The following is a 25,136-nucleotide window of genomic DNA, read 5'->3' as shown; positions in this document are numbered from 1 at the left end:
AGATTTTACATATTTACTTACATTGTTTCAGTTAATATGACTGCATCAGAAAAAAAAAAAAAAAGTAGTACCTTGTATTTATGCTATGGAACTTAGGATTTAAAAACCTCAGGATTTTTTTCATTAATTTATTCACTTTACATCCAGATGGCAACCCCCTCCCTCCTCTCCTCCAAGGTCTAGTCTCCCATTCCCTTTCTCCTCCCCCTCCAGCTCTCCTCAAAGAAGAGGAATCCCCACCTTGGGTACCAGTCTGCGCTGGTATATCAAGTTGCAGCAGAACTAAGTGCATCCTCTCCTGCTGAGGCAGCCCAGTTAGGAGAAGGGGATCCAAACACTGGCAACAAGAGTCGAAGTCAGACAGGGCCCCTATTCCAGTTCTTAAGCAATCCATAGTTGAAGATCAAGCTACACATGTGCTGTATATGTGTACGGGCCTAAGTCTAGATTATGCATGCTGTAAGGTTGGTGGTTCAGTCTCTGGGAGCCCTCGTGGCCCCAGAATAGTTGGCTCTGTAGGTCTTCTTATGTTGTCCTTGACTCTTCCAGCTCCCTCAATCCCGTCCCCCACTAGTTTCCAAGACACCCTGAGCTCCGCCTAATATTTGGCTGTGGGTCTCTGCATCTGTTTCCATCAGCTGCTGGATGAAGCCTCTCAGATGATAGTATGATATAGTTACGCTAGGCTCCTGTCTGCAAGCATGGCAGAGTATCAATATTGTCAGGAGTTGGCTCTCTCCCATGGGTTTGGGTGTCAGGTTAGGCCAGTCATTGGTTTGCCATTCCTTTAATCTCTGCTTCATTAAAGATCTCAGATTAAAGAGTAAAAAATAAGCTTAATCTGAGCCTATAGCATTGATATATCAAAAATAAAAATTTTGATAGAATGAATTAAGTGATAAATGTTTAGAGATGTTTGAATTTTAAGTTACATTTGAAGGTACAAATATCAGCGCATAAAGTAAATATCATAAAAATAATTTAATGTACTACAAATCAGACTTTTGGAAAACTACTTATTAATCCTTTTAAATTATATTTTATTAAGGATTTACTTGGCCTACTGAGTAAAATGACTATTTTCCCCAAAACTCATCAGATCTTTTCTAGAGTTTTCTCCAGATGGTATATTCAACACACTGTCATTAAATAAAATGAAAAGGTCTGGTAAAGGAGTAAAAGACTGAATATCCCTAAAAAACTTTTCAGTATATGTCACCTGCAAAAGAAAGGCACCATTTCCAAAGTAAAGATACTCTTAGTCAGTGAGCTATGACTTGTGTTGGTTCACAACAGCATACACTGAATTGCTTTTTATAATATAGCCATGGTAGTCATTCTTGCAAGAATAGAGGTATGCTTCTGTTTGTCATTACCACACTACCTGTGTGTATTTGAGTATGTGCGTATTCATGTATGAATACTTTTTTATATTTATAGGAATTATACTTAAAATCAGAAGATAAGAGATCTATAACCTTAATTTTTCATAAAAATTTATTCAGGCAATGCTCAGAGTGTGACCAGGCAGGGAGCAGCGACATGGAAGCAGAGATGGCCATGGAAACCTTACCAGATGGAACAAAACGATCAAGGAGACAGATTAAGGAGCCAGTGAAGTTTGTGCCACAGGATGTCCCACCAGAACCCAAGAAGATTCCAATAAGGAACACGGTATTTATTCTTCATTTATTGGTTTCAGTGACATCCCAATGCAAAATCTTTAAGCAGATAAAGGGTTTATAACTTTGAAGTCAATCAAGTGTCCATATTGCTCTGAAGTATTTCTATGAAATCAGTTTTCTATGTTATGTAGCATATTATATTTAACTGAACATCTAGTTTGTAGGTTCAGGTAAAAGCCTAATACTGATCACCAGCCTAATCAATGTTCCACTAAAACACACAACATTCCTGAAGCCATAGATTGCTGTGCCTCCCTCAACAAGCTTACCTGTCGAGGTTGCCTTTCATCTCTGCTTTATATATCTCAGTCCCCAATCTTTCCCTTTGTGTTTCAAACCTGTGTATTCATGAACAGCATTTCGTTTGTCAAGTTTGAGTCTTTGTGAATTGAGAAGCCAAACTCTTTCTCTTTGGTGACCTGAAATTTTTTTTTTTTTTACTAGCATTAGCACACAACATTTACTGATTTTTTTTTTTTGCTTTTATGTATGTGTGTATGTATATATGTTTGTATTTTTAAAGATTTATTTATTACATGTAAGTACAATGTAGCTGTCTTCAGACACTCCAGAAGAGGGAGTCAGATCTCATTACAGATGGTTGTAAGCCACCATGTGCTTGCTGGGATTTGAACTCTGAACCTTCAAACGAGCAATCAGTGCTCTTAACTGCTGAGCCATCTTTATAGCCCTATTTATTTTTTTGGATATTTTCTTTATTTACATTTCAAATGTTATCTCATTTTCGGGTTTCCCATCTAAAAATCCCTGACCACATCTCTCTTCCCCCTGCTTCTATGAGGGTGCTCCCCCTCGTATCTACCCACTCCCACCTGGCATTCCACTGTGCTGAGGCATTGAGCCTTCACAGATCCAATGGCCTCCCCTCTCATAGATGCCAGACAAGGCCATCCTCTGTTACATGTGCAGCTGGAGCCATGGGTCATCTTTGGTTGGTGTTTTAGTCCCTGGGAGCACTTAATAAAACCCTTACTAGTTTGATTAATGCATAGAGACCCATATAGCTGTAATTCATTTAATTTGACTGATAGTTTCTTGTGGGAAGAATAGATCATGCTTCTGGTTTGTTCTCTTAGTCATTCCTTGGCTTTCTATTAATGTCTTTGTTTTAGTTAATCCTGTAAATGCCCTGTGTAGTATGGTAAGAAGCATTTAGAGAATAGAATAGATTTGCTGAGTTGTAGACTATTTGTACTTCACTAGATTTCATCTCTGGGCCTAATAAGATCGAAAGAAAAGAAAGGACTGGATTGACCACCATGGGTTGTCCTCTGACCTCTATGCATGGGCTCTGGCACATTTATGTCCAAAGGCATTAAGCGCGCTGGATGGTATATTGTTTTGAAATAAAAGATTGAAGCTTAGGGAAATGTTATGATTATTCTGTATATATCATGAATATAAATTTTCCTTAAAAGTTTGAGAGAATAGTATGTTCAATATGAAAAGAATCTTTCACACTTTCATCAACAGAGGCAGGAAAATTAAAAATTGGTAAAAATACAACTATTACATTAAAAGATGGAAAAATCTCAGCTGCACTGAAATCCAGTATAAAGTTCAGTTGGGTATTGTAGTGCATATTTGCATTACCAGATGTGGGAGGCTGAGACAGGAGGAATAAAGTGTAAGGGCAGCCCATCTTATATAGAAAAACCTTATGTCAGGTGGGGCCGGTGTGTGTTTTAACTAGTAACAATTAGAAATACAACTGTTTGATTTTCCTAAGAGAACAACTCAACAATATACCTCATTGATTACATTAGCATTTAAAGTATAAGTGAATGAAATGATCTAAGTGACTTCTCTGAAGACTTTTCAAGTAATAGTCAGGCATAGTGGTGCACGGCCTTTATTCCCAGCATTTGGGAAGCAGAGACAGAAAGATTTCTGACTTCATATCTATCTTAAAAGGGTCTGCCTTTAAAAAACTGTTTCAGAAAGCCTATCATGGTGGGGTACATTCCTTTGGGAGACAGAGGCAGGCAGATCTCTGAGTTTGAGGCCAGCATGCTCTACAGAGTGAGTTCCAGAACCACCAGAGCTACACAAAGAAACCATGTCTTGAGAAACCAAAACCAAAACAAACAAACAACCTTCAAGTAATAATAATATAAAAGTGTTATGCATTTTTAAAATGGAAAGTTTTAAGCCAACGGTAACTTTAAAATAGGAAAGACACTTAAAATGAAATATAATAACAAAACAAAATAGCACTAAGCCAAAATATTTATCTCCCTCAAGGATACAGTTTTTTATTTTTTGAAAAAACAAATGTGTCTTGACACAAGGAAAAAAAATAAAAGTTAGCTTTCCTAAAAAGTCATAACTGCAGGTCAGCATTTATGAGTCTGTAGAGGGAAGGTAAATTGTTGATGTAAATAGAAAACATACACTAAACGTTTATTTTAAATAGTTGCAGTTGGAAGAGATACTTAAGCACCTAGTAATAGGAAACCAGAAATGCTTTCTAAAAGAAATTCATTATATTTTGACCTCAGTATTTTCAATGAGTTAGAAGATTGGCAAAAATTTTACATATTCATTTCTTGTAAAGTAAATATGATAGAGTAAGACTTCATAAACAAATGCCCAAAATAATTAGCATTGAGGGAAACTAAACTACAGTGCATTTTTTTTTCATACATGTGTTTAGAAAGTACTAAACATGAACAGGAGGTATGCAACGCATGAGAACACTACTGTCTGTTCTGGCCCAAGCATAAACACGTGGGAAGCTCACAAGAGACAAGTCTATGCAGTATGAATTACTTTCTCAGTTTCTCATATCCTCTTTTGAGGTCTGTGTAATAAACATTTAGTTGAAATAAAAATGGACTTTTTCTTAAATATTTGGTCATTGTATGACAGATTTAGAAAGTGAGTCATTTCTCTTCATTTCTCTTTTTCTTTTCTTTTTTTTTTTTTTTGTTGTTGTTGTTGTTTATAGTTGGTTGGTTGGTTTTTGAGACAGGATTTCTCTGTGTAGCTTTGGTTGTCCTGAACTTTATTACATAGACCAAATTGGGCTAAAGCCCACAGAGATCTACCTGTCCATTTCTCCCAAGTGCTTGGATTACAGGTGTATGCCACCGCCACACCTGGTCTGAGCTCCTTCTCCTTTGATGCTATACTGTGTCACCAAAATGTTATTTTCCCCAGTGCCCTCTGAATAGTGTTTGTTAAACATTACTGTGATGGTTTCACTGAGAATAGCCCAGGTGTGCTCATATGTTTAAATATATCATCCCCAGTTGGTAGACCTATTTGGGAAAGATTAAGAGGTGTGGTCTTGTTGGAGGAGCTGTAATAGGATGTAAGGAGGACAGGCTTTGAAGTTTGAAAATACCTTGGCTTTTATGGGTTTTTTTTGTTTTTCTTTTCATTTTGTATTTCTTTTTGTCCATTTGCTGTTTTTTATTGTAGACCTGCCTAAGAGTGATTACTGATAGTCATGTGACACATCAATACTAGTCTTAAATGTCTTCTGCCAAAGAAATTAGACCATCACTCTTCAATTTAGCCAGGCAGTCTCTAAGGACAAGAGCAGAAGGCACTCTCAGTGGTCCTCACTCCCTCCTGTTTTGCTGTTATGAGAAGTGAGGTCTCAGCTATGAGACATGCTAGAGTCAAGGATTTCAGCTGTGGAGAACTGCAAACAGGAAGCAGACCCAGCCCAAGAGAGAGATTTATCTTTCAGGCAGCCAGCATAGAAGAGGAGAGCCAGCTGAGCCTTCTGACATTGGACAAAGGAACTACACTACTTGAAGTTTGCTCTTCTGTGTTTCAGTCTTTCTTTGGGCCAATCCTTCCTCACTGTGGCTTTGTAACTCCCTTTTGGAATGACAGAGCATATTCTGTACCATTATATGTTGGAAATTTATAGTTTGTATTTTGATTTTTATAGAAAGTTACAGTTAAGAGAATGCCGTGAGCTTTAGGAAAGAATTTGGACTATGGGCTTTTAACCAGTGTTGAGGCTCAGGAAGTGTCAGGACCCATTTGCTGCTTTTTTGAAGCAGAGGAAAAAAAAAAGAAAGAAAAATTCTGCCTCCCAGGCAGGACAGGGCCTGTTGGCAGATTTCCTGGCCTGCTGAGGCATAGAGTGATAGATAAGAGGAGCTGCAGGCTCAAGGCTCGGGGCTGATGATTCTATTGACCTTGGTGGAAGGAACAGAAAGGTTTCTGGGATACAAACAAATGTCTGTGTACATTTTACCAAAATTGTTTGTTAGCTTGTGGTTTTGCTTCCCATGATACTGTAGTATAAGAAAGCTATGAGAAATGCACGTGCTGCTAGTATGGTATAAACCAAGCAGACCCCCCATAACTTCGTCCTGCATTTTCTTTCTATCTTTCCTGTAATCATCCTCACTACCGCCTCAGAGGACTGTTTGACTTCCCCACAGGCTGAACCAGTTCAAGGAATACTGTGGGGGCTTTCAAAGTTGGACAGAGTGCATTTTTTGTTTGTTTTATGATATAGCCATGAGACTGTGTGGGTCTAAGAATGGAATGTAGTAGTTATGAATAAGTTGTTCCTCATAAGTCTTGGGCATTTGAGTACTGTGTTTCTACTCAGTGAATGTTTGAGAAGGCTAAGAACATGTGGCCATGGCAGGTGAGGCATGTCACTTGGGCAGGTAGAGGTTCCTGTTTTCCATAGTGAAATATTGTCAAAGTTAAGAGAATTTTTGAATGTTAACCTTGAAAAAGCTGGTATTAATGAAGAAAAGAAGGGGACTGGAGAGTTGGCTAAGTGGTCATGAGTGCTAGCTGCTCTTGCAGAGGACCTTGGTTTAGTTCCCACAACCTATAAGGTTGCTTCAAACTCAATCTCATGGCTCTAGGGCCTGTTCTTTTATTCTATTATGCTGACTTTCCAAGCAGAAGTACTGGTAATGATTCTAGATATTCTTCATACTTAGACCATATATGCTTGTGGCAGCTTAATCACTACCACATTCTGCTAGTTCAGCAAATGGTTCATTCATTGGCACAGGAGTAGTAGCTCGGTATGTGGATATCAACAATATTGTCTTTTTTTGAAAGGAGCTTTGTTGAACATTAAAGAAATTGTCAGTTACTATCTTACCATGAAATACCAAGCCAATACCTTGATTGTGGATATCTCAGCCTGAAAAGTACTAGAGAGTGGATAAAATATAGGGGTGAAAGCAAGTTTGGAAAAACTCCCAGGAAGTAAGTGCTTGCTTAGCACAGGACTTAGACAGTGGCTTCCAGATTCCCAGACATTCTGCTGTTTTTCTTGCTTTCTGAGGATGATGATATTCTTATCCATACTTATGTAAGACATTAAATGATTAAATAAATTGCTGGTGGTTTTATATACATGTATACATAGAGCAGTGGCTTGAAGGTTTACTGTGTGCCCAGAAGTCATCTTTATTGTACATCAAAGTGGTGAACCTAGAAGGTTATTTTGCTCTTTTGCCTTTCTGGAGATCCAGATGGATCTTTATCACCCTTTCCATGTAATAATTAGTGAAGTTTCTCATTCCTCATTCCTTTATAATAATTAATAGAAAGGATATGTGAATAAAAAACTAAATAACCCTGGTATCTTGTCATGAATAATATGTTTATTTTAGGCCTGTCGCTATCCTCTTCTCTTTAGTGATAGAAGCTTTACAAAGGGATTCCTCTCATTAGACACGTTGGTAAGGAAAGCCTAATTTATTTCAGTTCAATTAGGTAATATTTCACCTCAAAGCAGAGAGATACATGATAGGAATGAAAATTAATTAATTCAACTACTATGAAATCCAGTGTCAGAGTAGCTGAAAAGCTAAAGCTCTCACTCAATCAGCTCTTCTGCATACAGTGCTTTTTGCTGTTGTTATCCTCAGATTGGCTGGTGGAAGGATATGAAAACCACAATACAGCTAATTAACTCATTACATTTTGAGGATATACGTTCATCCAGTTGATTTTTACAATTCTTTTTAACCTTTAAACTTGAGGGAAAAGATTTTCAAGGTTGCTTGTACATGAGTTTCTCTAGATTGTAATCCTAGCTGTAAATGAGTATTTGAGAGAAAGTACTTCTAATTTAGAATGTGCAGTGAAATTTGTTATAACTTTTTGATACTAAATTTATACCCAAAGTAACTATCATTATGTCTGCTCTAAAGACTTTTACCTATATAAATTTGATTGTTATATTTTTAAGAATCTTTTTTATTTAAATCATATAAATATTATTTTAAGATGTAAATAATATTTTTATTATCAAATAGTCACTGTTAAACTTCCCTTTTAACTTCTGTGATAGGGTTTCCCACAGCCTAGGCTGCACTTAAACTTACTATGTAGACAAGAAATTGAACTTTTTGAGTATCCTGCTTTAAGTCTCAAGTTCTGGGATTACAGATGTGTATCACTGCTTACTGCTCAAAGGTAGTAGAATTTGGTGAATGAAGCCTAGTAATGAGGTGGACTATAAAGTCTCCTGTAATACCTAAGTTTGTTTATATTTATTTAGAACATCAGGCAATCTGTACTCCAACCCCTCAAATCCCATGCTTTAACGGTGACTTTCTTTTTTCCCTCTTGACATCTCCCAAACTGGTGCAACTATAGCTCTGATTTTTTTTTTTTCAAATACTTGAAGTTTTTATCACAAGTCTTTTACTTGTTTGTTTAGAGTTACTCCAAGATATATTATTTGAGTCTATTGTGAAAGGTGTTATTTCTTTATATAGTAGGGCTACTGAATTTATTTTTGAGTTAACCTTGTATTAAACTACTTTGCTGAAAGTGTTTATTGGCTTTAGGAGTTCCCAGCTGTGACTTTTACAGTCACTTATATATACTAACATATCACCTGAAAATAATGATACTTTGACTTCTTTCTTTCCAATTTGTATCTCCTTGATCTCCTTTAGTTGTCTAACTGATCTAGCTAAGACTTCAACTACTCTTGAATAGATTTGGACAGAGTGGACAAAGCTTGTCTTGTTTCTGATTATAGTGGAATGCTTTGAGTTTCTCTCCATTTAATTTGATGTTGTCTATAGGCTTGCTGTAAGTTGCCATTATTATGTCTAGGTTTGTATCCCTAATCTCTCCAGGACTTTTATTATGAAGGAGTGTTGGATTTGGTCAAAGGCCTTTCCTGCATCTACTGCAATGTTCATGTGATTTTACTCATAACAAATATGTACTACAAAATAGCAGGAACGGGAGTTAACAGTCTTTGGTCATTGATATTTCTCAATATCAGTTGTCTCCATTCACCAATAAAATGAGACAGACTAACTGAATGGTTATGGAAACGGGATCCATCTTTCTGCTGCATCTAAAAACACACCTCAACATTCAAATAGACTCTACCACGGAGCAAGCTGTTGAACAAGATATATCAAAATATAATAAGATACACCTGAATAGCAATCTGGTATAGCTATACAATATCTAACCAAATAAACTTCAAACTAAAACTAATCAAAAAATTTGGGGAAGAACATTTCATACTCATCAAAGAAAAAAATCCATGAAGATGACATTTCATTTCTTAACATCTCTGCCTCAAACACAAGGGTATCCTTGTGTAAAGTAAAAGAAACATTACTACAGCTTAAATCACATATTGACCCTTACATCCTGATAGTAGTAGTCTTTAATACCCTTTTCTCATCAATAGACAGATCATCCAGACAAAAACTTGACAGAGATGGTAACAGATATTATACACCAGTTGGACCTAAGGCTAGTTACAGAATATTTTACCCAAACCTAAAAGAATATACCTTTTGCTCTATTTATATTCTTAAACTGATGACTTGCAGTATGTAATTGTAAATTATCAGTGAAACTTTGTTGCAAGTATTCTCTATTTTTATGTGAGTTAATAGAGTCAAACCTAGTTTGGCATTATGAAGTTGAGAAAATGACTGAATAATGAAGTTCTAGAAAGGACAGTGCCAGGGATAATGAAATATTTTCAAGGAACTCTTTCTGTCTTTATTACCATTAAAATGAAGTGCCTTTAAATACTTACTAATTTAATGAATGAATAAACACATGACACAAGGATTTTTTTCCTTTATATTTATGTTTAAATTATTTCTGTTAATGGACAATAGGGTAAAATGGATCTTTTTAATTAATGTTCAGATAATAAAGAAAATAACAATAATCAGAATTCTCTTATACTAGAACATGCTATTTTTCTTTGGTCCCACTGATGCCTTGCAAATGGTCACCAGTGTTGCTTGAAGAGTTTTGTGCACAGGACAGAGACTCAATTAAATGAGTTGATAAGGGCTGGGGATATATCTTATTGGTCAAGCTCTTGCCTAGCTTGTTCAAGACCCCAAATTCAATCCAACCACCCTAAAAATAATTACAAATAGTATACAAATTAACAAAATAGTCTGATTTTCCCCCAAATTGTCTATGAAATAAGCACAATTAAATCTAAATTCAATTGACTTCAGTATGTTCCTGCCCATTTTGTCTGCATTTCTAAGCCAGTATCCATTTTTCTTCTCTCAACTTGTCTTAGATATGTTTTTTATTGCTGTGATTAAGACACTGTGACCACAACCAGGTTAGGAAGGAAAGGGTTTATTTCACCTTAGCGTTCCATAACACAGTCAATCACTGAGGGAGATCAAGATAGCAGTGTGGAGTCAGGAGCTATTGCAGAGCCAATGCAGAGGCCTTGGGGAAATTCTGCTTACTGGCTTGCTCCTCATGGCTTCATTAGCCTGTTTTATGTAGCAGGCTGAGCTACACCCACACCAATCATCAATAAAGACATGGGCCAGTCTCGTCCATATATGGTAGGTGCAATTTTTTTCTATTTTACGTTCTTTCTTTCCAAATGCCTGGTTTGTGTTCAGTCAATATGAAAGTAGTAGCACACAATTACTCAACCAATTTAAGTTACTCAGCTAATTATTCTGGTAGCACCTATGTAGCCGTGTTCACATGTTTTGCTTTGTTTTTTACATTCCTTATCAATGTTGAGCTTGCGGGTTTCATTCTTACTGAAATGGTGCAAAATCTATTTGTTTTTAAAAATTGTTTAACAAGTTTTCTTATATCAGTTTTTAAAGGGATGCATCATTTGTATCATATTAAAGATATTAAAATATGACTTATATTTAGGAGGAATCTTGTTAGTTAAACTTTAGGTATAACTTTAAAAGCTCTGTATAACATGAGTGTTTATTTCCATAGTTCACCCTACTGGTCTCAGAAGTCGTTACTGTTATAGTTTCTAGCTTGGTAGACTCAAATGTTGAGACTTGGTTCCAGTCTCTTGTTCCTGCTTATATTTTATGGGTGATGCTGTAGAACTACTGTGAAGACAGCCTGGCCTTGCTTCCTGCTGAGAGCCGTAATGGTGACATTTTCTCTGCATTGTTTTTGTGAGGAGAGAATCTTCTTCCTTTTAGGCATAGGAATTACATTTGAAGCAAATAAATGAGAGTCTTCATGTCTCTTTTGAAGTTACTTTAAAAATCATATTTACTTTTGGGTATATTTTCTAATAACTTTAATGTAGCTTGAAAGCTTTCCGATTTTGTTTTTCATTTCTTTATACTGTATGCATCTGGTGACTTTTCATCTTTTACACAAGTTCCAGAGGGCTTTCGGGGGCCTGTCCCTTTCTCTTTGTGCATTCCCTCATGCATCCGTTTTACTTTCTTTGAAGTCCTGTAATTTTTATTTCCCATGACTCATAAATTTTGGGATGTTTTAAGATGTATTTGTTGACATAGTAAATACAGTAGTCACAATACATTTTCAGTCTTTACTGAACCCTACTTTCTTGTAGAGAACACTGCTTCTTTTAGGTCATTGTTTTGGAGAAGGAATTAACAAATTTAATGTGTTTCCTTCTCTTCTTACATATTAATTTATTAAGGCAAGGGGGCAAGCTATAGTTTGCATTTGTTTTATTAATATTGAAAAGTTTATTAAAGCCAGTATACAAATTCATGGGTCTTATCACTCCATTTTATATGTGTTGTTGCTAAAATTGCTACCCCTCCAGTGGTAGTCTTTAATTGAGAGGTAATGACATATTCTATCTAGCTTGCACATGTACAAGTTAGTCACAGCAGTGTTAATATTGTAGTGTTGAGAATCTGAAAAGTGTTTATTGATGAATATTTTTGGATGTAAGCTTAGGAAAATGCCTATTAATACGATTATAATGAAAATTAAATTCATGATATATGGGACCGTTCAAATTTTTCTGATGTGTGGCTTATCATATTTTTTAAGTAAAAAATGACAGACAGAGGCAAGTGATCTAAATGGCTAAGAAAATTGTTCATAACTAGATAAATTATAGTTACCTGCCTACCCCCTCCCCACATTAAGGGTTATAAAAGCCTTGGAGCATTTTATGCAAATGATTGTGGAACTTTAATGGGGAATTTGAGCATTTTCCCTTTAATATTCTTTACCATTCTGAAGCCTTATTGAAATGGCCTATCTATGAAAGTTACAGTACTATGAATACCAAGAAAGCGAAAAAATAGTTTAAACTTTTGCCAAATCTTGAGTGTTTGTATTACACAGTGTAGTGCAATTGTGTATTAGTTGTAAATGAACTATTTATGTTTATTTTATCAAAACAAAATTTCTGAAACATTGGATGGAATAAACATTGTGTCATAATGACTTATACTCCCCATCTGCAGACCACTACTATGGACTGGATGGAACACAAATGATTTATTTTAACAGCTGAGATTTAAAGAACATTTATTACAAAGTTAGGTACCAAATAATTCCCAATAGAACATTTTTTGACAATTATTTTTTTATTGGTTATCTTATTTATTTACATTTCAAATGTTATTCCCCTTCTCTGTTTTTCCTTCACAAGGCCCCTATCCCATCTCCCCTTCCCCCTGTTTCTATGAGGGAGCTTATCCACCCACCTACCTACTCCTGTCTCACTGCCCTAGCATTCCACTACACTGGGACATCGAACCTTCATAGGACCAAGGGCCTCCCCTCCCATTGATGGCAGATAAGGCCATCCTCAGCTACATATATGGCTGGAGCCATGGATCCCTCCATGTGTACTCCTTGATTGGTGGTTTAGTCCCTGGGAGCTCTGGGGGGACTGCTTCGTATTGTTGTTCTTCCTATGGTGTTGCAAGTCCCTTCAGCTTCTCCAGTCCTTCCCCTAACTCCTCTGTTGTGGTCAGAAAAAAAATTAATATAAATGCATTAGTGTTGTTGTAAATCTTAAGTTTCCTTGTCTTGAATGACTTTAATTGGATTTTGGTTAGCAGTGAAAAATCACAGAGTATGACATTTGTGCGTTTTGGTATTAATTAGCAAGGGACTAGCTAATCTGAAAAACTGACAATTACAGCATTGATTCATTTATATTAGAAAATAGTCCTGGTGAGGATTATTTGACACCACTCTCATTTTGAAATAAATGTTTTGTTGTTGTTGTTGTTGTTTTGTTTTTTATCTCAGCTACTAGAATAAAACCTAAGTGGTACCTTGTGTCTTATCTAGTCTGTAGAGCAGTGGTCTGCAGATGGGGATTGTAAGTCTTCAGCAGCCGTGCTATGTAAGCTAGAGAGTTTAACCATACTGGCTGTAAACACCATTATTTTATTTCCTTTAAACATGTGGATGCCTTCTTTCAAATGAAATACAAATACAATCCAAATGTAGGATATAAACTTTTTTACAAAATTATTTTAGCTAATCTTAATAATTTGAGAATTTTGGTCTTTGCCTTCTACCTTTTTTGTGGTTACTTAGGGATTTTTTTTTTTTTGTATTGCACAAACATACATACATAGGTACATGTGTGGGAAAACAATAGATATGATATGATTCCAGTTTCAGTGTTTTAGTTGTAGAAGCGATTGCTGGTAAGACCCGAAAAATTACTCTGAGTAAATCATTTCATGTAAGTATGAAATGCTGAAGAAAGTCTTGGAATATTAGTTCTTTCCTATCAAATATGTGCGTATTTATATAAAAAAGGTAGTATATCAAATGATATAATTTTAGCAACATGCATTGGAACAATACAACATTAATTACAAACACCAGTTTTCCAACATAAGATCTAAAATGTAACAAAGAAAATTTATATTTATCGTGATAAACCTTAAGAATTTTTATGGATTTTCTTTCCAGAGAACCAGAGGACGAAAGCGAACCTTTGTTCCTGAGGAAGAAAAACATGAGGTTTGAATAAGTTAAATTCTTTTTCATAGTCTGAACTTAGGGAAACTTTCTTGCTTTGAGTTATTTCCATTCCATTCTTCCTATTCAGATTTGTTTTGTTTACTTGTTTTTTTGTATGGCAGGAAAGAGTTCCTAGGGAAAGGAGGCAGAGGCAGTCTGTGTTACAGAAGAAGCCCAAAGCTGAAGACTTAAGAACTGAGTGTTCAACTTGCAAAGGAACTGGAGATAATGAGAATCTCGTCAGGTAAATTGAATGTGGAGACCTTGTCCTTAGGGGGTCAAAGCCAAATAAATGCCCATCATTTTATTTTTTTAATGACAGATAAAGTAAAAACAACTACAGAAGAAATCCTTTATAAAATGCTATTTAGTGAGAATGCTACTTTGGAAATACATTTTCTCCACTTATTAATGTGCTAGACATGTTTATGTTCTAAATTGAGATATAAATAACAGCGAGTATGGATCTTGAGCAAGAGAATTCATTTTCTCTTGAGAATAAATTGGTAATGCTTTCTGTAAGATTCTGCCGAAATATTTGTTCTGAGTCCCTTGTACTGAGGTTATTATGTTTATTTATCTCATTAGACCACAGTTTCTAAAGACCCTTGGCATATCATAAAAGTTGAAGTTAACTCACATTGGTGATGATAGAGGATGATTGGCAACAGCTTTCATAGCACTTCCTCATTGCTTTCCAAAATGAATGTGTTAAATGCTTCTCTGTTATGAAATAAAGAAAGGTGAAAAGATGGCCTAGATAGAGTTTATTTTTTGTTTGAATTCCTTCTTTGTTTGTTTTGTTTTGTACTTTAAAAATTTTTTAAGTCAAACATGATACCTTCCAGGAACCTCAGCTGATGCTGCTCAGTGGCTACTCCTCAAGCTTCAAAGACTTTGTATCTCTGGCTAAAAGAAGAAACTACTCAAAGTGATGGGGGGAGGTGGGGCATGGATGGAAAGCAAAAAGTGCTCATTTAAGAGTGTCTAGTCTTTCAGGGGCCAATGACACACAGTGTGGAACAGTGTGACACACAGTGTGGAAGGGAGCATTTTCTGAGTTGTTTTAGAAATGATGTTTAATAAATCTATAGTCAATTAACTGGGGACAAAGAAAGTAAACATTTCAAAAGGAATAAAAAATGATAAAACACATATTTGTATTGTATGATTTAAAACATTAACTATTAAAATGGCGTCATGTATTTCAGTCACTAAGAATATAACTTCTCATAAAAGGCATTGAGTTATAAAGTTATTAGGTTTGTTTTTTTTTAGAAGATTAGGAGGAAGTAAAAATTCTAGTGAAGAAGTAAAAGGATAAGAACTGCTCTATAGATGAAGTCCTATCACAAGTTAAATTTCTCTCAGCTTTGAGAATTACCCCTGAATAGTTGTCTTCCCATTATGGATTTTTGAAGACTGTCAGTGGTGATACCAGAAGCATAAGTATGACTTAGTTGTATTCATAAAACTATGACTTTTTTTTTAATGATAGCCACATATAATTAACAAAACTCAATGAAAGGAAATTCCCTTGCGCTGGGGATACGGTTGGGGAGCTTGATGAATTTGAAATTCCCCAAGCTTTCATGCTGCTGACCCTCCTTTAACTATGGGAATCTCTATAGAACATTATCTTCTGGATCATTTATGTTAGGATATATAGATTTTTACTGGGTTGTATTATTTTTTTGATATATTTGATAATAGAAATGAATACAGTTTTTATTTCAAGAAGATCTTTTTTTCTAGGGTATTTTCAAACGATTATATTTTAGTTGTCTTTCAAAAAATAGGTTTCATCTTTCTTCTAGAATTGTTAAGATTTTTTGAGATTATTACCCTTCTTATCTATTTCATGGCTTTCTTCTAGAACACTTATTCCTACTCACATTATTACAATAAATAGCATCTAGAATTTTATCAGTTTTTGGAAGGTGACAATATTTGCTACTCTAGAATTGATAATATAGAAAGCTAGCTTCTTTCTCTGGTTTGCCTTATTAAGAGAGAGGAGCATAAACCATCTGTAAAACTTTTAAAGGAATTTATATGTATACAATTCAATGTTTTCATTAATATTTTCTAGGTTAAAATTGGATATGAGGTAATATCACAAGTGTTTTGTTTTGTTTTAAGATTTTCTTTTTTATATGAGTACACTGTCTCTTTCTTCACACACATCAAAAGAGGGCATCAGATGCCATTACAGATGGTTGTGAGCCACCATGTGGTGGCTGGGAATTGAACCTCTCTGAGAGCAGTCAGTGCTCTTAATCGCTGAGCCATCTCTCCATGCCCACAAGTGTTTTTTAGTTGTAACGTTATCGTTTTTTTTTAAAAATATGTCCAGTTTAGACACCACTGTTCTTGGATTTAAATATTTTATATAAAATTTTGTTTGCTTAGTAAAATTAATTTTATACTTAATATTTGTCAGTTTGTCTGGCATCTCATTTATTTTGGAATTGGCACCATTATTTGAAAAATCCTTTCTCCAAGGTCATATTTTTATGGTTGTTTTGTACCTTTATCATGCATGCATAGTATTTTATCTCTGATTTTAATATACCTAATTTATTAGTCACAGACACTTATTCATTTAATTAATTAATTAACTAATTAATTAATTAATTTGCAATCTTAGGGATTAAACCCAGGATTTCATGATGATCTCTTATATATGACTTTTTTTCTTGTAAAGATACATTTTAAGGGCAGGGAGATAGCTAAGTCAGCAGGCTACTTACTATACTAAGAAACTAAGTTATATTCCCAGTATTCACAAAGAAGCTGTGTGTGTAAGACTTTGAGTATAATCCCTTTGCTGTGGAGGAAGAGATCGTGAGGCCCACTGACCTGCTGCTGTGGCTTTATCAGGGACCTCTGATCTCAATGAGAAACATTGCCTCAAGTAAATGCTATTATGTATTTTTGGAAATGATTAAATTAATTTCACCAAATGAGAGAAATAGGATTATCAAGGTTATAAAAATATTTAATTTGCCTTTAATATAATCTTGAGGAATTTTTAAAAACAGTACTTCCATTTCCCATCTTTTATTATGTTTTTCATCAGATATTTTCTTTATTTACATTTCAAATGTTATTTTTAAACTTAAACATTACCTGATAAATTTGCCCTCTAGAGAAAGTACCCAAGGAGCTAAAGGGGTCTGCAACCCTATAGGTGGAACAACATTATGAACTAACCAGTACCCCAGAGCTCTTGACTCTAGCTGCATATGTATCAAAAGATTGCCTAGTGGGCAATCACTGGAAAGAGAGGCCCATTGGTCTTGCAAACTTTATATGCCTCAGTACAGGGGAACACCAGGGCCAAGAAGTGGGAATGGGTGGGTAGGGGAGAGGGGGGTGGGGGTATGGGGGACTTTTTGGGATAGCACTGGAAATGTAAATGAAATAAATACCTAATTTTAAAAAAAAATACAGTTAAAAAGCTAAAGGACTACTTGAGGCCTGTTAAATTGTGATATCTCTCTGTGAACATACTTGCTTTGATAAAGATGTTCTATATTTAGATTATCCAATTGCTGATGCCGTTTCCTTTTTTCCACCTATTATCCTCAGAAATACTTGATAAATGAATCACATGCACTTAATAAACTCCATAGAAGCATTGACTCTTTTTTATTTAATAAAAATATTATGATTAAATTTAATCTACGAGGATCCTCCGAAATACTTGATAAACGAATCACAGGCACTTAATAAACTCATAGAAGCATTGGCTCTTTTTTATTTAATAAAAATATTATAAAATTTAATCTATGAGCAAATCAGGTCACTGAATATAAGAACATGTATCTAGTAGGTGTGTTTTAAAAGTTTAAAATGAGAATTGCTTTTTGGTACAATTAGAATGCATGCACACTTATGTGTATATGTGTATTAGGTAAGGAAGCAAATTTGGTATACCTATAAAAGAGTAGACATGGAAGAATTTTTCTCTTTCAAAGTATTTGATTCTTTAAAAGTTGAATTTTGGAGATAAGCAGTCCTTTCATCTCCATGAGCTTTTTACTCTGCTATTAAATTGAGAGCAAGACTGAACTGTAAGCCTCAAAGTTTATATTAACCAGGTAAACACAGTGTGGCACCCTTTCCTCCTGTGTGAGACACACCAGGAAAGAGTCTAGAAAATTCTTATCTGTGAATTTTCTTAAGCTGATGCCTTTTATTTTATTTTGTATATAGCTGTTAGAAGCATGCAGATAGGAAATAATCTGTGAAGCTATTTCAGTTTTATAGCTAATTCTGCACTATTAATTGCATGCTGGAATCTCATCTGCGTATATGGTGAGTTTATATAGATACTGAACCATTTTGGATATAAGGTTAGCTTGATGCCTAAGTAATGCTATCAGCATTTTGATTTTTTTTTTCACATTTTAAATGTCTGACTTCATAATGTTTTTTCCGAAACTAAATTTGGTTGCATCATTAAACTATCAGGGATACCAGCAAGAATTCATGTATAATAGATTTTATTTCAAGTATTCTCTAATGAGTCTGAGTATTTAGATTTTTAATTAACTTTTTTGTTTGTTTGTTTTAGCTAGTGTATAGGGTTGTAAATTTCCTGGATCATAATTGAGTTTTTCTCTTTGAGATTTGATTGGACTGATTGTGATCCTGAATTTGGCTGTTATTTTGTTAACTATTTTCAAAGATATTTTTTCCTGTTCTAATACTGTACATGGTAGGCAAGTGCCCTATAATCCTGGCCCTATAAACATGGTCATTATTTCCATGTTATTGAATATCACTAAAAATAGATCACTCAAGTTACTTTAAAAATATTCTTTTGGTTTTTTTTTAAGGAAAGATAGAATTAAATTTCATAGAATTCTTACACTGCTTTGTTTATAGAATTTCTTCATTACTGGCTTTTTATAAACTTCTAATATCAAAATTACTATTTTTATTGAATGACTATTGTATGCATTGTGCTAGTGACTGAGCAAGGTCTAGCTCACACTAGGTAAATGCTCCTCCCATCTTTCTTCATTGCTGTTTACAATCTCACTAAATTGCCTTCTTCTGTGCTTTAACAAATTATTTTAATACTTTGACAGCATACTTAGTGTTCCTACTTCTCATGGTAGATTGAATATGAAAGGCAAAGCAGAAGTACCATAGCTACATATCTTTGATGTATTTATTTCCTATAATTCATATCCTGAAACTATCTTTTAATTTTAACAGGGTTCATATCAAAGCAGAAGAAAAAAAAAAACAGTATTCCAAATCTAGACTGAATCGTAAGGGAGTGCTTGTATTTAAATGAAGGTTTATAATTATGACCACATAGTAGCTTTATGTTCTGAATTTTTAACATTTTGGTGATGTGGTGGGGATGAGTTTTGAGACAGGGTTGTCTAGGCTGGCCTGGAAGTGTAGACTAGACAGGCCTTAAATATACAGTGATTCTTTTGCCTTGAGTTCCTGTGTGGTGAAACTGACAATTGTGTGGTTTATTTTTAAAACAATTTTAAACCACAGTTTTAATAGTCAACTTTCCTGTTGCTTTATAATTTAAGTTTAGTAAGCCTCTTCGAATGGAAGCTGGTTCTCCAGCTGCTCTGTCTCTGATTACTCTAGGACAATACAAACAAATCCATAAATAGCCCCTGTTCCCTTGATGAGTAAGCAAGTGTCCTGTTTAAACACCTCTGTTGAGCTGTAATTTTCATCCCTTAAGTTTTCACTTCCTTCAATTTGTTACTTTTTTTTATTTTTTGAAATGATATCTTTTACTATATAGCTGTACCTGGCTTTTAGTAAAAACTGAGTAGTTTTTTTCTATATTTTAGGAGGCAATATTGTGTAATAAACTATTTATAATCACTGTTGGCTTGAACCCTTTGTAATTTGTGAACTTTGCCTTCATCTCTTTTTGGTTTAATTTTACTATTAAAATTTACAGACAATAATGCCTGCTATTTAGGTTGTCTGGAATGATAAATGTGATGATGTAATGCAAGATTAGGTAATGATAAACATTCCACGTGTACTAATTAGAAAACATGGAATTTTTCATCTCATTCTATGTGTTCATCTTAAATAATTTTGCTACCTGGCAAGGCAGGCAATGTCATTACTACTGAGATGGTTTTGGTGAGAAAAGGCACAGAGTCAAGTTACTTCCCAAGTTGTATAACTAAAAAGTAATGAATTCAAGCTTGTACCATCTCACTCCACATTCCACAATGTTTGATATTCTATGTTTTAGTTCCCTGCTGCTTAAAACTTGTGTGTGAATTCCACACACGTTGCAGAAGCCATTAATCCTAATATTTGTGGGGCAGGGGCAGGAGAATAATTGTTAGAGACCAGTCTGAGTTGCATAGTCCCATAGTGAAACTCTCCCCCCTTCCCCCCATAAATAAATAAGTAAATAATAAATCCTTGTAACAGATTTGTGTACAGGCTAGTTGGTGGGACTCAGTCCATGTCCCATGTTCTTTCTGTTTTTTTTTTTTTTAATGTTTTTGATGACTTTTTGGCCTTCGTTTTTTTAAGGTTGAATGCTACAACCTTATTCTCTTAAGCAAGCTATTTCTTAAAATTAATATTTATGAAAATATTTTATTCTTTTAAACTTTATAAGTCACTGTGTTATAATTTGGTTTTACTTTATAGTGAATAAGAATTATAGCACTAATTATGGAGAGGGAATTTGGTCCAAGCTTTTCTGGGATATTTAAAGTTTGAGAAGGTGATTTTAGATAACTTTAAGGCATTTCAACATTTTCATAGTCAATGAATATAATTACATTGTACTTATAGAGTGTGTGTGTATGTGTATATATATATATATATATATATATATATATATATATATATATGTTACATGCACACATACTTGGTTAACATATATAACACATAAGTTTAATGGCACACAATTTATTAAAGTTGCCATTTAGGTAAAGTTGTGGTGCTACTTCTACTCTTTTGTGGTATGTGATGCATACTTCTACTCTTTTGATCATTAGTAATATTTTGTTCCTCTCTTAAAAATAGCATTCTGTGGTTCTTCTGCCTTAGGAAAAGTGCATCACTGCTCAAGGTTAAAGAAACATAATGCAAAGCTAAACTTTAGAGCGGCAAATAATTAATCACTCCTTTGTACAAAAAAAGGTATTCAAGCATTGCAACTTTCATTTTGTGAATGAACTTTGTAGATCAGATGTACCTCACAAAAGTTGGTCTCTTGATTATCTGTGATCTGGAGGATTACTGTTTTAGTAGAGGTGGGTCATTTAAGCATACCAGTGCATAGTAATGAATTTCGGTCCATTAAATTCAGTAAGCTTAGAAAATGAGACTATTTTGTACTAATGTTAATAAAATGTCAGCTTGTCCTTGCCTGAGAAGTCTCATGCTGTTAACCCAGTCTTCTCTGTAGCTTATGTAAATAGACTTCCCGTGTCAGAAGTCATAACTGCAGAGTCACATGGCATAGCTGATCCGGATGCCTCTTAAGATGCCTTCCTGTGTCTACACAGATAATTTAGGTAACAGATTGTGCTTTTAATTTTCTCTTTTCTCCTTAAGAGTATAGCCTTGGAACTATTAAACCTGCCCCCCGCACTGCACCCCCACTTTACCTTCTTCAGTTCATTCTCTAACTGATATATACATGCCATTCATATAATCCTAGGTTTCTTGTTAGTACTGTTGATGTACATGGATTGGTTGTTGACTAGTACAAGTCAAATAATCATTTTCTTATTTACTAAGGGACAGTCTACTCTCCAGCTCCTCCTCTGCTTTATCTAAGTCAAGTGGCAATATTTTTCACACTAGTGAAAAACAGAACATGAGACTTATCTGAAAACATCTAATAACTAGGAGACAGTATAGGAAGAATGTGAAAGGCTACAATTTGAAGATTACATGCATACTTGTCTTATAGCTATGATAAAATACCCTGAGAAAAGCAGTTTGAGAAAGGAATGATTTGTTTGTTTACTTGATTTTGCCTCTCATTTCCTGGGTGTAGTTCATCAGAGAAAAGGAGCTATAGTGGCAGGAGCTTGCCTGGGGGCTGGTTATATTGCATCTGTGGTTAGGAAGCAGAGGGAGACGAATGCTTGTTCTCAGCTTAGTTTCTTCCTTTCTGTAGTCCAGGATCCCAGCCCAGCATAGGCAGGTGGTTTCACCTTCAACCTAGTAATTCCACACAGGCGTGCCCGTGGACTCACCCCCCGTGTGTTTTTAGATCTCAGGCTTACAGGTGAGATGAGGGTTGTAGTTTATTGGTACAGCTCTGTACATATAAGACCCTGGTTTATTCTCCTGCACTACAGTCAGCCAACTAGTTTGAGGTTGGATCATGATGGTCTGCAGAGAGTCTGTGTCCTTAAGGAATGTAGGTATTATTTCTGGAAAGCAGTTCTTTAATTTTGAAGAGAGCCCTACATAATTAGTTTACTATGTGTATTTGTGATGTTTGCTGGTGTGTTTGGTTACCTGTGGGTATGGAAGTCAACTTTGGTTACCTTTTCTTTTTTTTTTTTTAATTAATTTATTTATTTATTTATTTATTTATTTATTTATTTATTTATTATTAGGTAATTTCCTCAATTACATTTCCAATGCTATCCAAAAAGTCCCCAATACACTCCCCCCCCCAGTAGTCCCCCACCCACCCACCCCCACCCCTTGGCCCTGGCATTCCCCTGTACTGGGGCATATAAAGTTGGCAAGTCCAATGGGCCTCTCTTTCCAGTGATGGCCTACTAGGCCATCTTTTGATACAAATGCAGCTAGAGTCAAGAGCTCTGGGGTACTGGTTAGTTCATAATAATGATCCACCTATGGGGTTGCAGTTCCCTTTAGCTCCTTGGGTACTTTCTCTAGCTTCTCCATTGGGAGCCCTGTGTTCCATCCAATAGCTGACTGTGATCATCCACTTCTGTGTTTGCTAGGCCCCGGCATTGTCTCACAAGAGACAGCTATATCTGGGTCCTTTCAGCAAAATCTTGCTAGTGTATGCAATGGTGTCAGCGTTTGGAAGCTGATTATGGGATGGATCCCTGGATATGGCAGTCTTTAGATGGTCCATCCTTTCTTCATAGCTCCAAACTTTATCTCTGTAACTCTTTCCATGGGTGTTTTGTTCCCAATTCCAAGAAGGGGCACAGTGTCCACACTTTGGTCTTTGTTCTTCTTGAGTTTCATGTGTTTAACAAATTGTATCTTATATCTTGGGTATCCTAAGTTTTTGGGCTATTATCCACTTATCAGTGAGTACATATTGTGTGAGTTCCTTTGTGAATATGTTACCTCACTCAGAATGATGCCCTCCAGATCCATCCATTTGCCTAGGAATTTCATAAATTCATTCCTTTTAATAGCTGAGTAGTACTCCATTGTGTAAATGTACCACATTTTCCGTATCCATTCCTCTGTTGAGGGGCATCTGGGTTCTTTCCTGCTTCTGGCTATTATAAATAAGGCTGCTATGAACATAGTGGAGCATGTGTCCTTCTTACCGGTTGGAACATCTTCTGGGCTACCTTATTTTTGAAACAGGGTCTATTATTGGCCTGGAGTTTGCCAAGTAGGTGTGGGCTGGCCAGTGACCACAAAGAATCACTTATCTGACGTTCCCAGCACTAGAATTACAAATGACTTCACAGATGGATTTTTGTTTTTTCTCAGTTTTGTTTTGTGGATTTTGGTTTGGGTTTTTTTTTTTTTTTTTAATGAAAAAGTAGATTCTAGGAGTCAAAATGACTTTTCTATCTTGTTCCCAAAATTGATTTGAAAATACCTTTAAGTCTTATATTCCATAATTTTGTAATATTAGAAGAGAAATTTTAGAAATATAAAGGTTACTCAAATATCAGAAATTCTAAATAATTTATAGAAAAGTATGTTAGTGATTACATTTTTAATATTCTTAACCTAAGTTTTTCTCATTTTTATATTATACATTTTATAGACTTTCTTGTCAAAAGTCTGAGTTAACTATAAGTAAGGCATTTGCTCATTTACTGTTTATTAAAAAGGACTGTAGTACAAATTTGCTTTAGCTTGAAAAGCTTGTCCTTTTTGTTCAAAACAAAATAAGCTGATTTTAAAAACAATGAACACGACTTAAGTTATCCAAGTATGATTATTATACTTTGCACTGCCTACGATGTGACTAGCCACTTTTCCAACTGATCGTAGATTGTTCTTCATTTTAGTTCTTAACTTGGAAACAGTTTCCAGGAATGTAACACATTTATCCTAAACTGAAATAAATTATCATTATCAATTGCAGAATTATCTTTTCAAATTATGATGCATTTAATAGAATTTAAAGATGACTATAGGTCTCCCAATATCCAGCAAGCACCTTTGTGAAAAGAGTTCCCTTGAATTTTGTTCTCAATTTCTTGTGTAATCTTACGTTTCATTAATAAAATACATAATGCAGATTTGGGCTGATGTTGTCAGATGGCTCAATAGCTGACTTACCACTGCTTGTAAACAGCAGTTATTCTCAGTCAGTGCATCACTTTCAGCCAGATAACCGCTACACTCACTGCCCTGTGGTCTCCTGAAAATGCCATAATCCGTCAAATGCCACATTAAATTGAGAGAGAAAACCATCAGTGCCTGCACAGTTATGTAAAAGGATGAGCGTGCACTGAGCAAGGCGTTCTGGAAGAGCAGTAACCTTTCTCTAGATGTGTGCCTTGCCCATTACATTTTTGACACAAAATGTTGCAAAATGATTTAATGGTGGCATTTTGTTTTGCTGACTTTCCCTTTTTTCATTAAACAGAAAGCAGTGTTAGATTAGGAATGTGGGGGAACGGTGGCCAGGCACTAAATTACATAATAAGAATCAATAATATTTAGAAATGTGTGCTTCTTTCTCTGTTTTATATTTTTGTTAGCTTTAACATAATAAATCATTGTCTTAATTTTATTGTCCAAGTTACCTTTTCTTATCTTTCAACTAAATTGTGATTATAAATGACATTTTAACAAATCTGAAGAACTTTTACAGCTTTACTTAAATTACGATGCAGACCAAACCTGTTTCCTATGGTGCAGGGAGTATCCTGTGTTTGTTCTCATGTGGCCACATATAAGTAGAACAGTGAAGCTGTATCGTAGATGCTATCGTCTCAAAGATGCCTGTTAGCTTTATGATTCACATTTACATTAGAAATAAATGGCATCATCTTG

The 25,136-nt window shown here is 35.1% G+C and overlaps 1 protein-coding gene across 6 annotated transcripts in view; it reads left to right on the top strand.

Annotated features, from left to right (window-relative positions):
- Positions 1 to 25,136, top strand: part of Phf14 (PHD finger protein 14) — a 169,834-nt gene that overhangs the window by 80,930 nt on the left and 63,768 nt on the right. For 5 of the 6 annotated variants that reach the window (XM_029478629.2, XM_085840820.1, XM_021165026.3 and 2 more), the window contains 3 exons: positions 1,506 to 1,674; positions 13,866 to 13,916; positions 14,039 to 14,160. In XM_029478629.2, the coding sequence (XP_029334489.2) occupies positions 1,506 to 1,674; positions 13,866 to 13,916; positions 14,039 to 14,160 (342 nt within the window). Of the gene's footprint in view, positions 1 to 1,505; positions 1,675 to 13,865; positions 13,917 to 14,038; positions 14,161 to 14,764; positions 15,612 to 25,136 lie in introns of those variants that run through there. The other variant, XM_021165029.3, reaches the window with a different exon arrangement.

The sequence above is a fragment of the Mus caroli genome, unplaced genomic scaffold (genome assembly GCF_978045245.1).
Source record: "Mus caroli unplaced genomic scaffold, Mus_caroli_1 scaffold_7, whole genome shotgun sequence".
NCBI lineage: Eukaryota > Metazoa > Chordata > Mammalia > Rodentia > Muridae > Mus > Mus caroli.
Note: the sequence above shows the minus strand (reverse complement) of the source record. Positions and strands in the feature narration are given on the sequence as shown.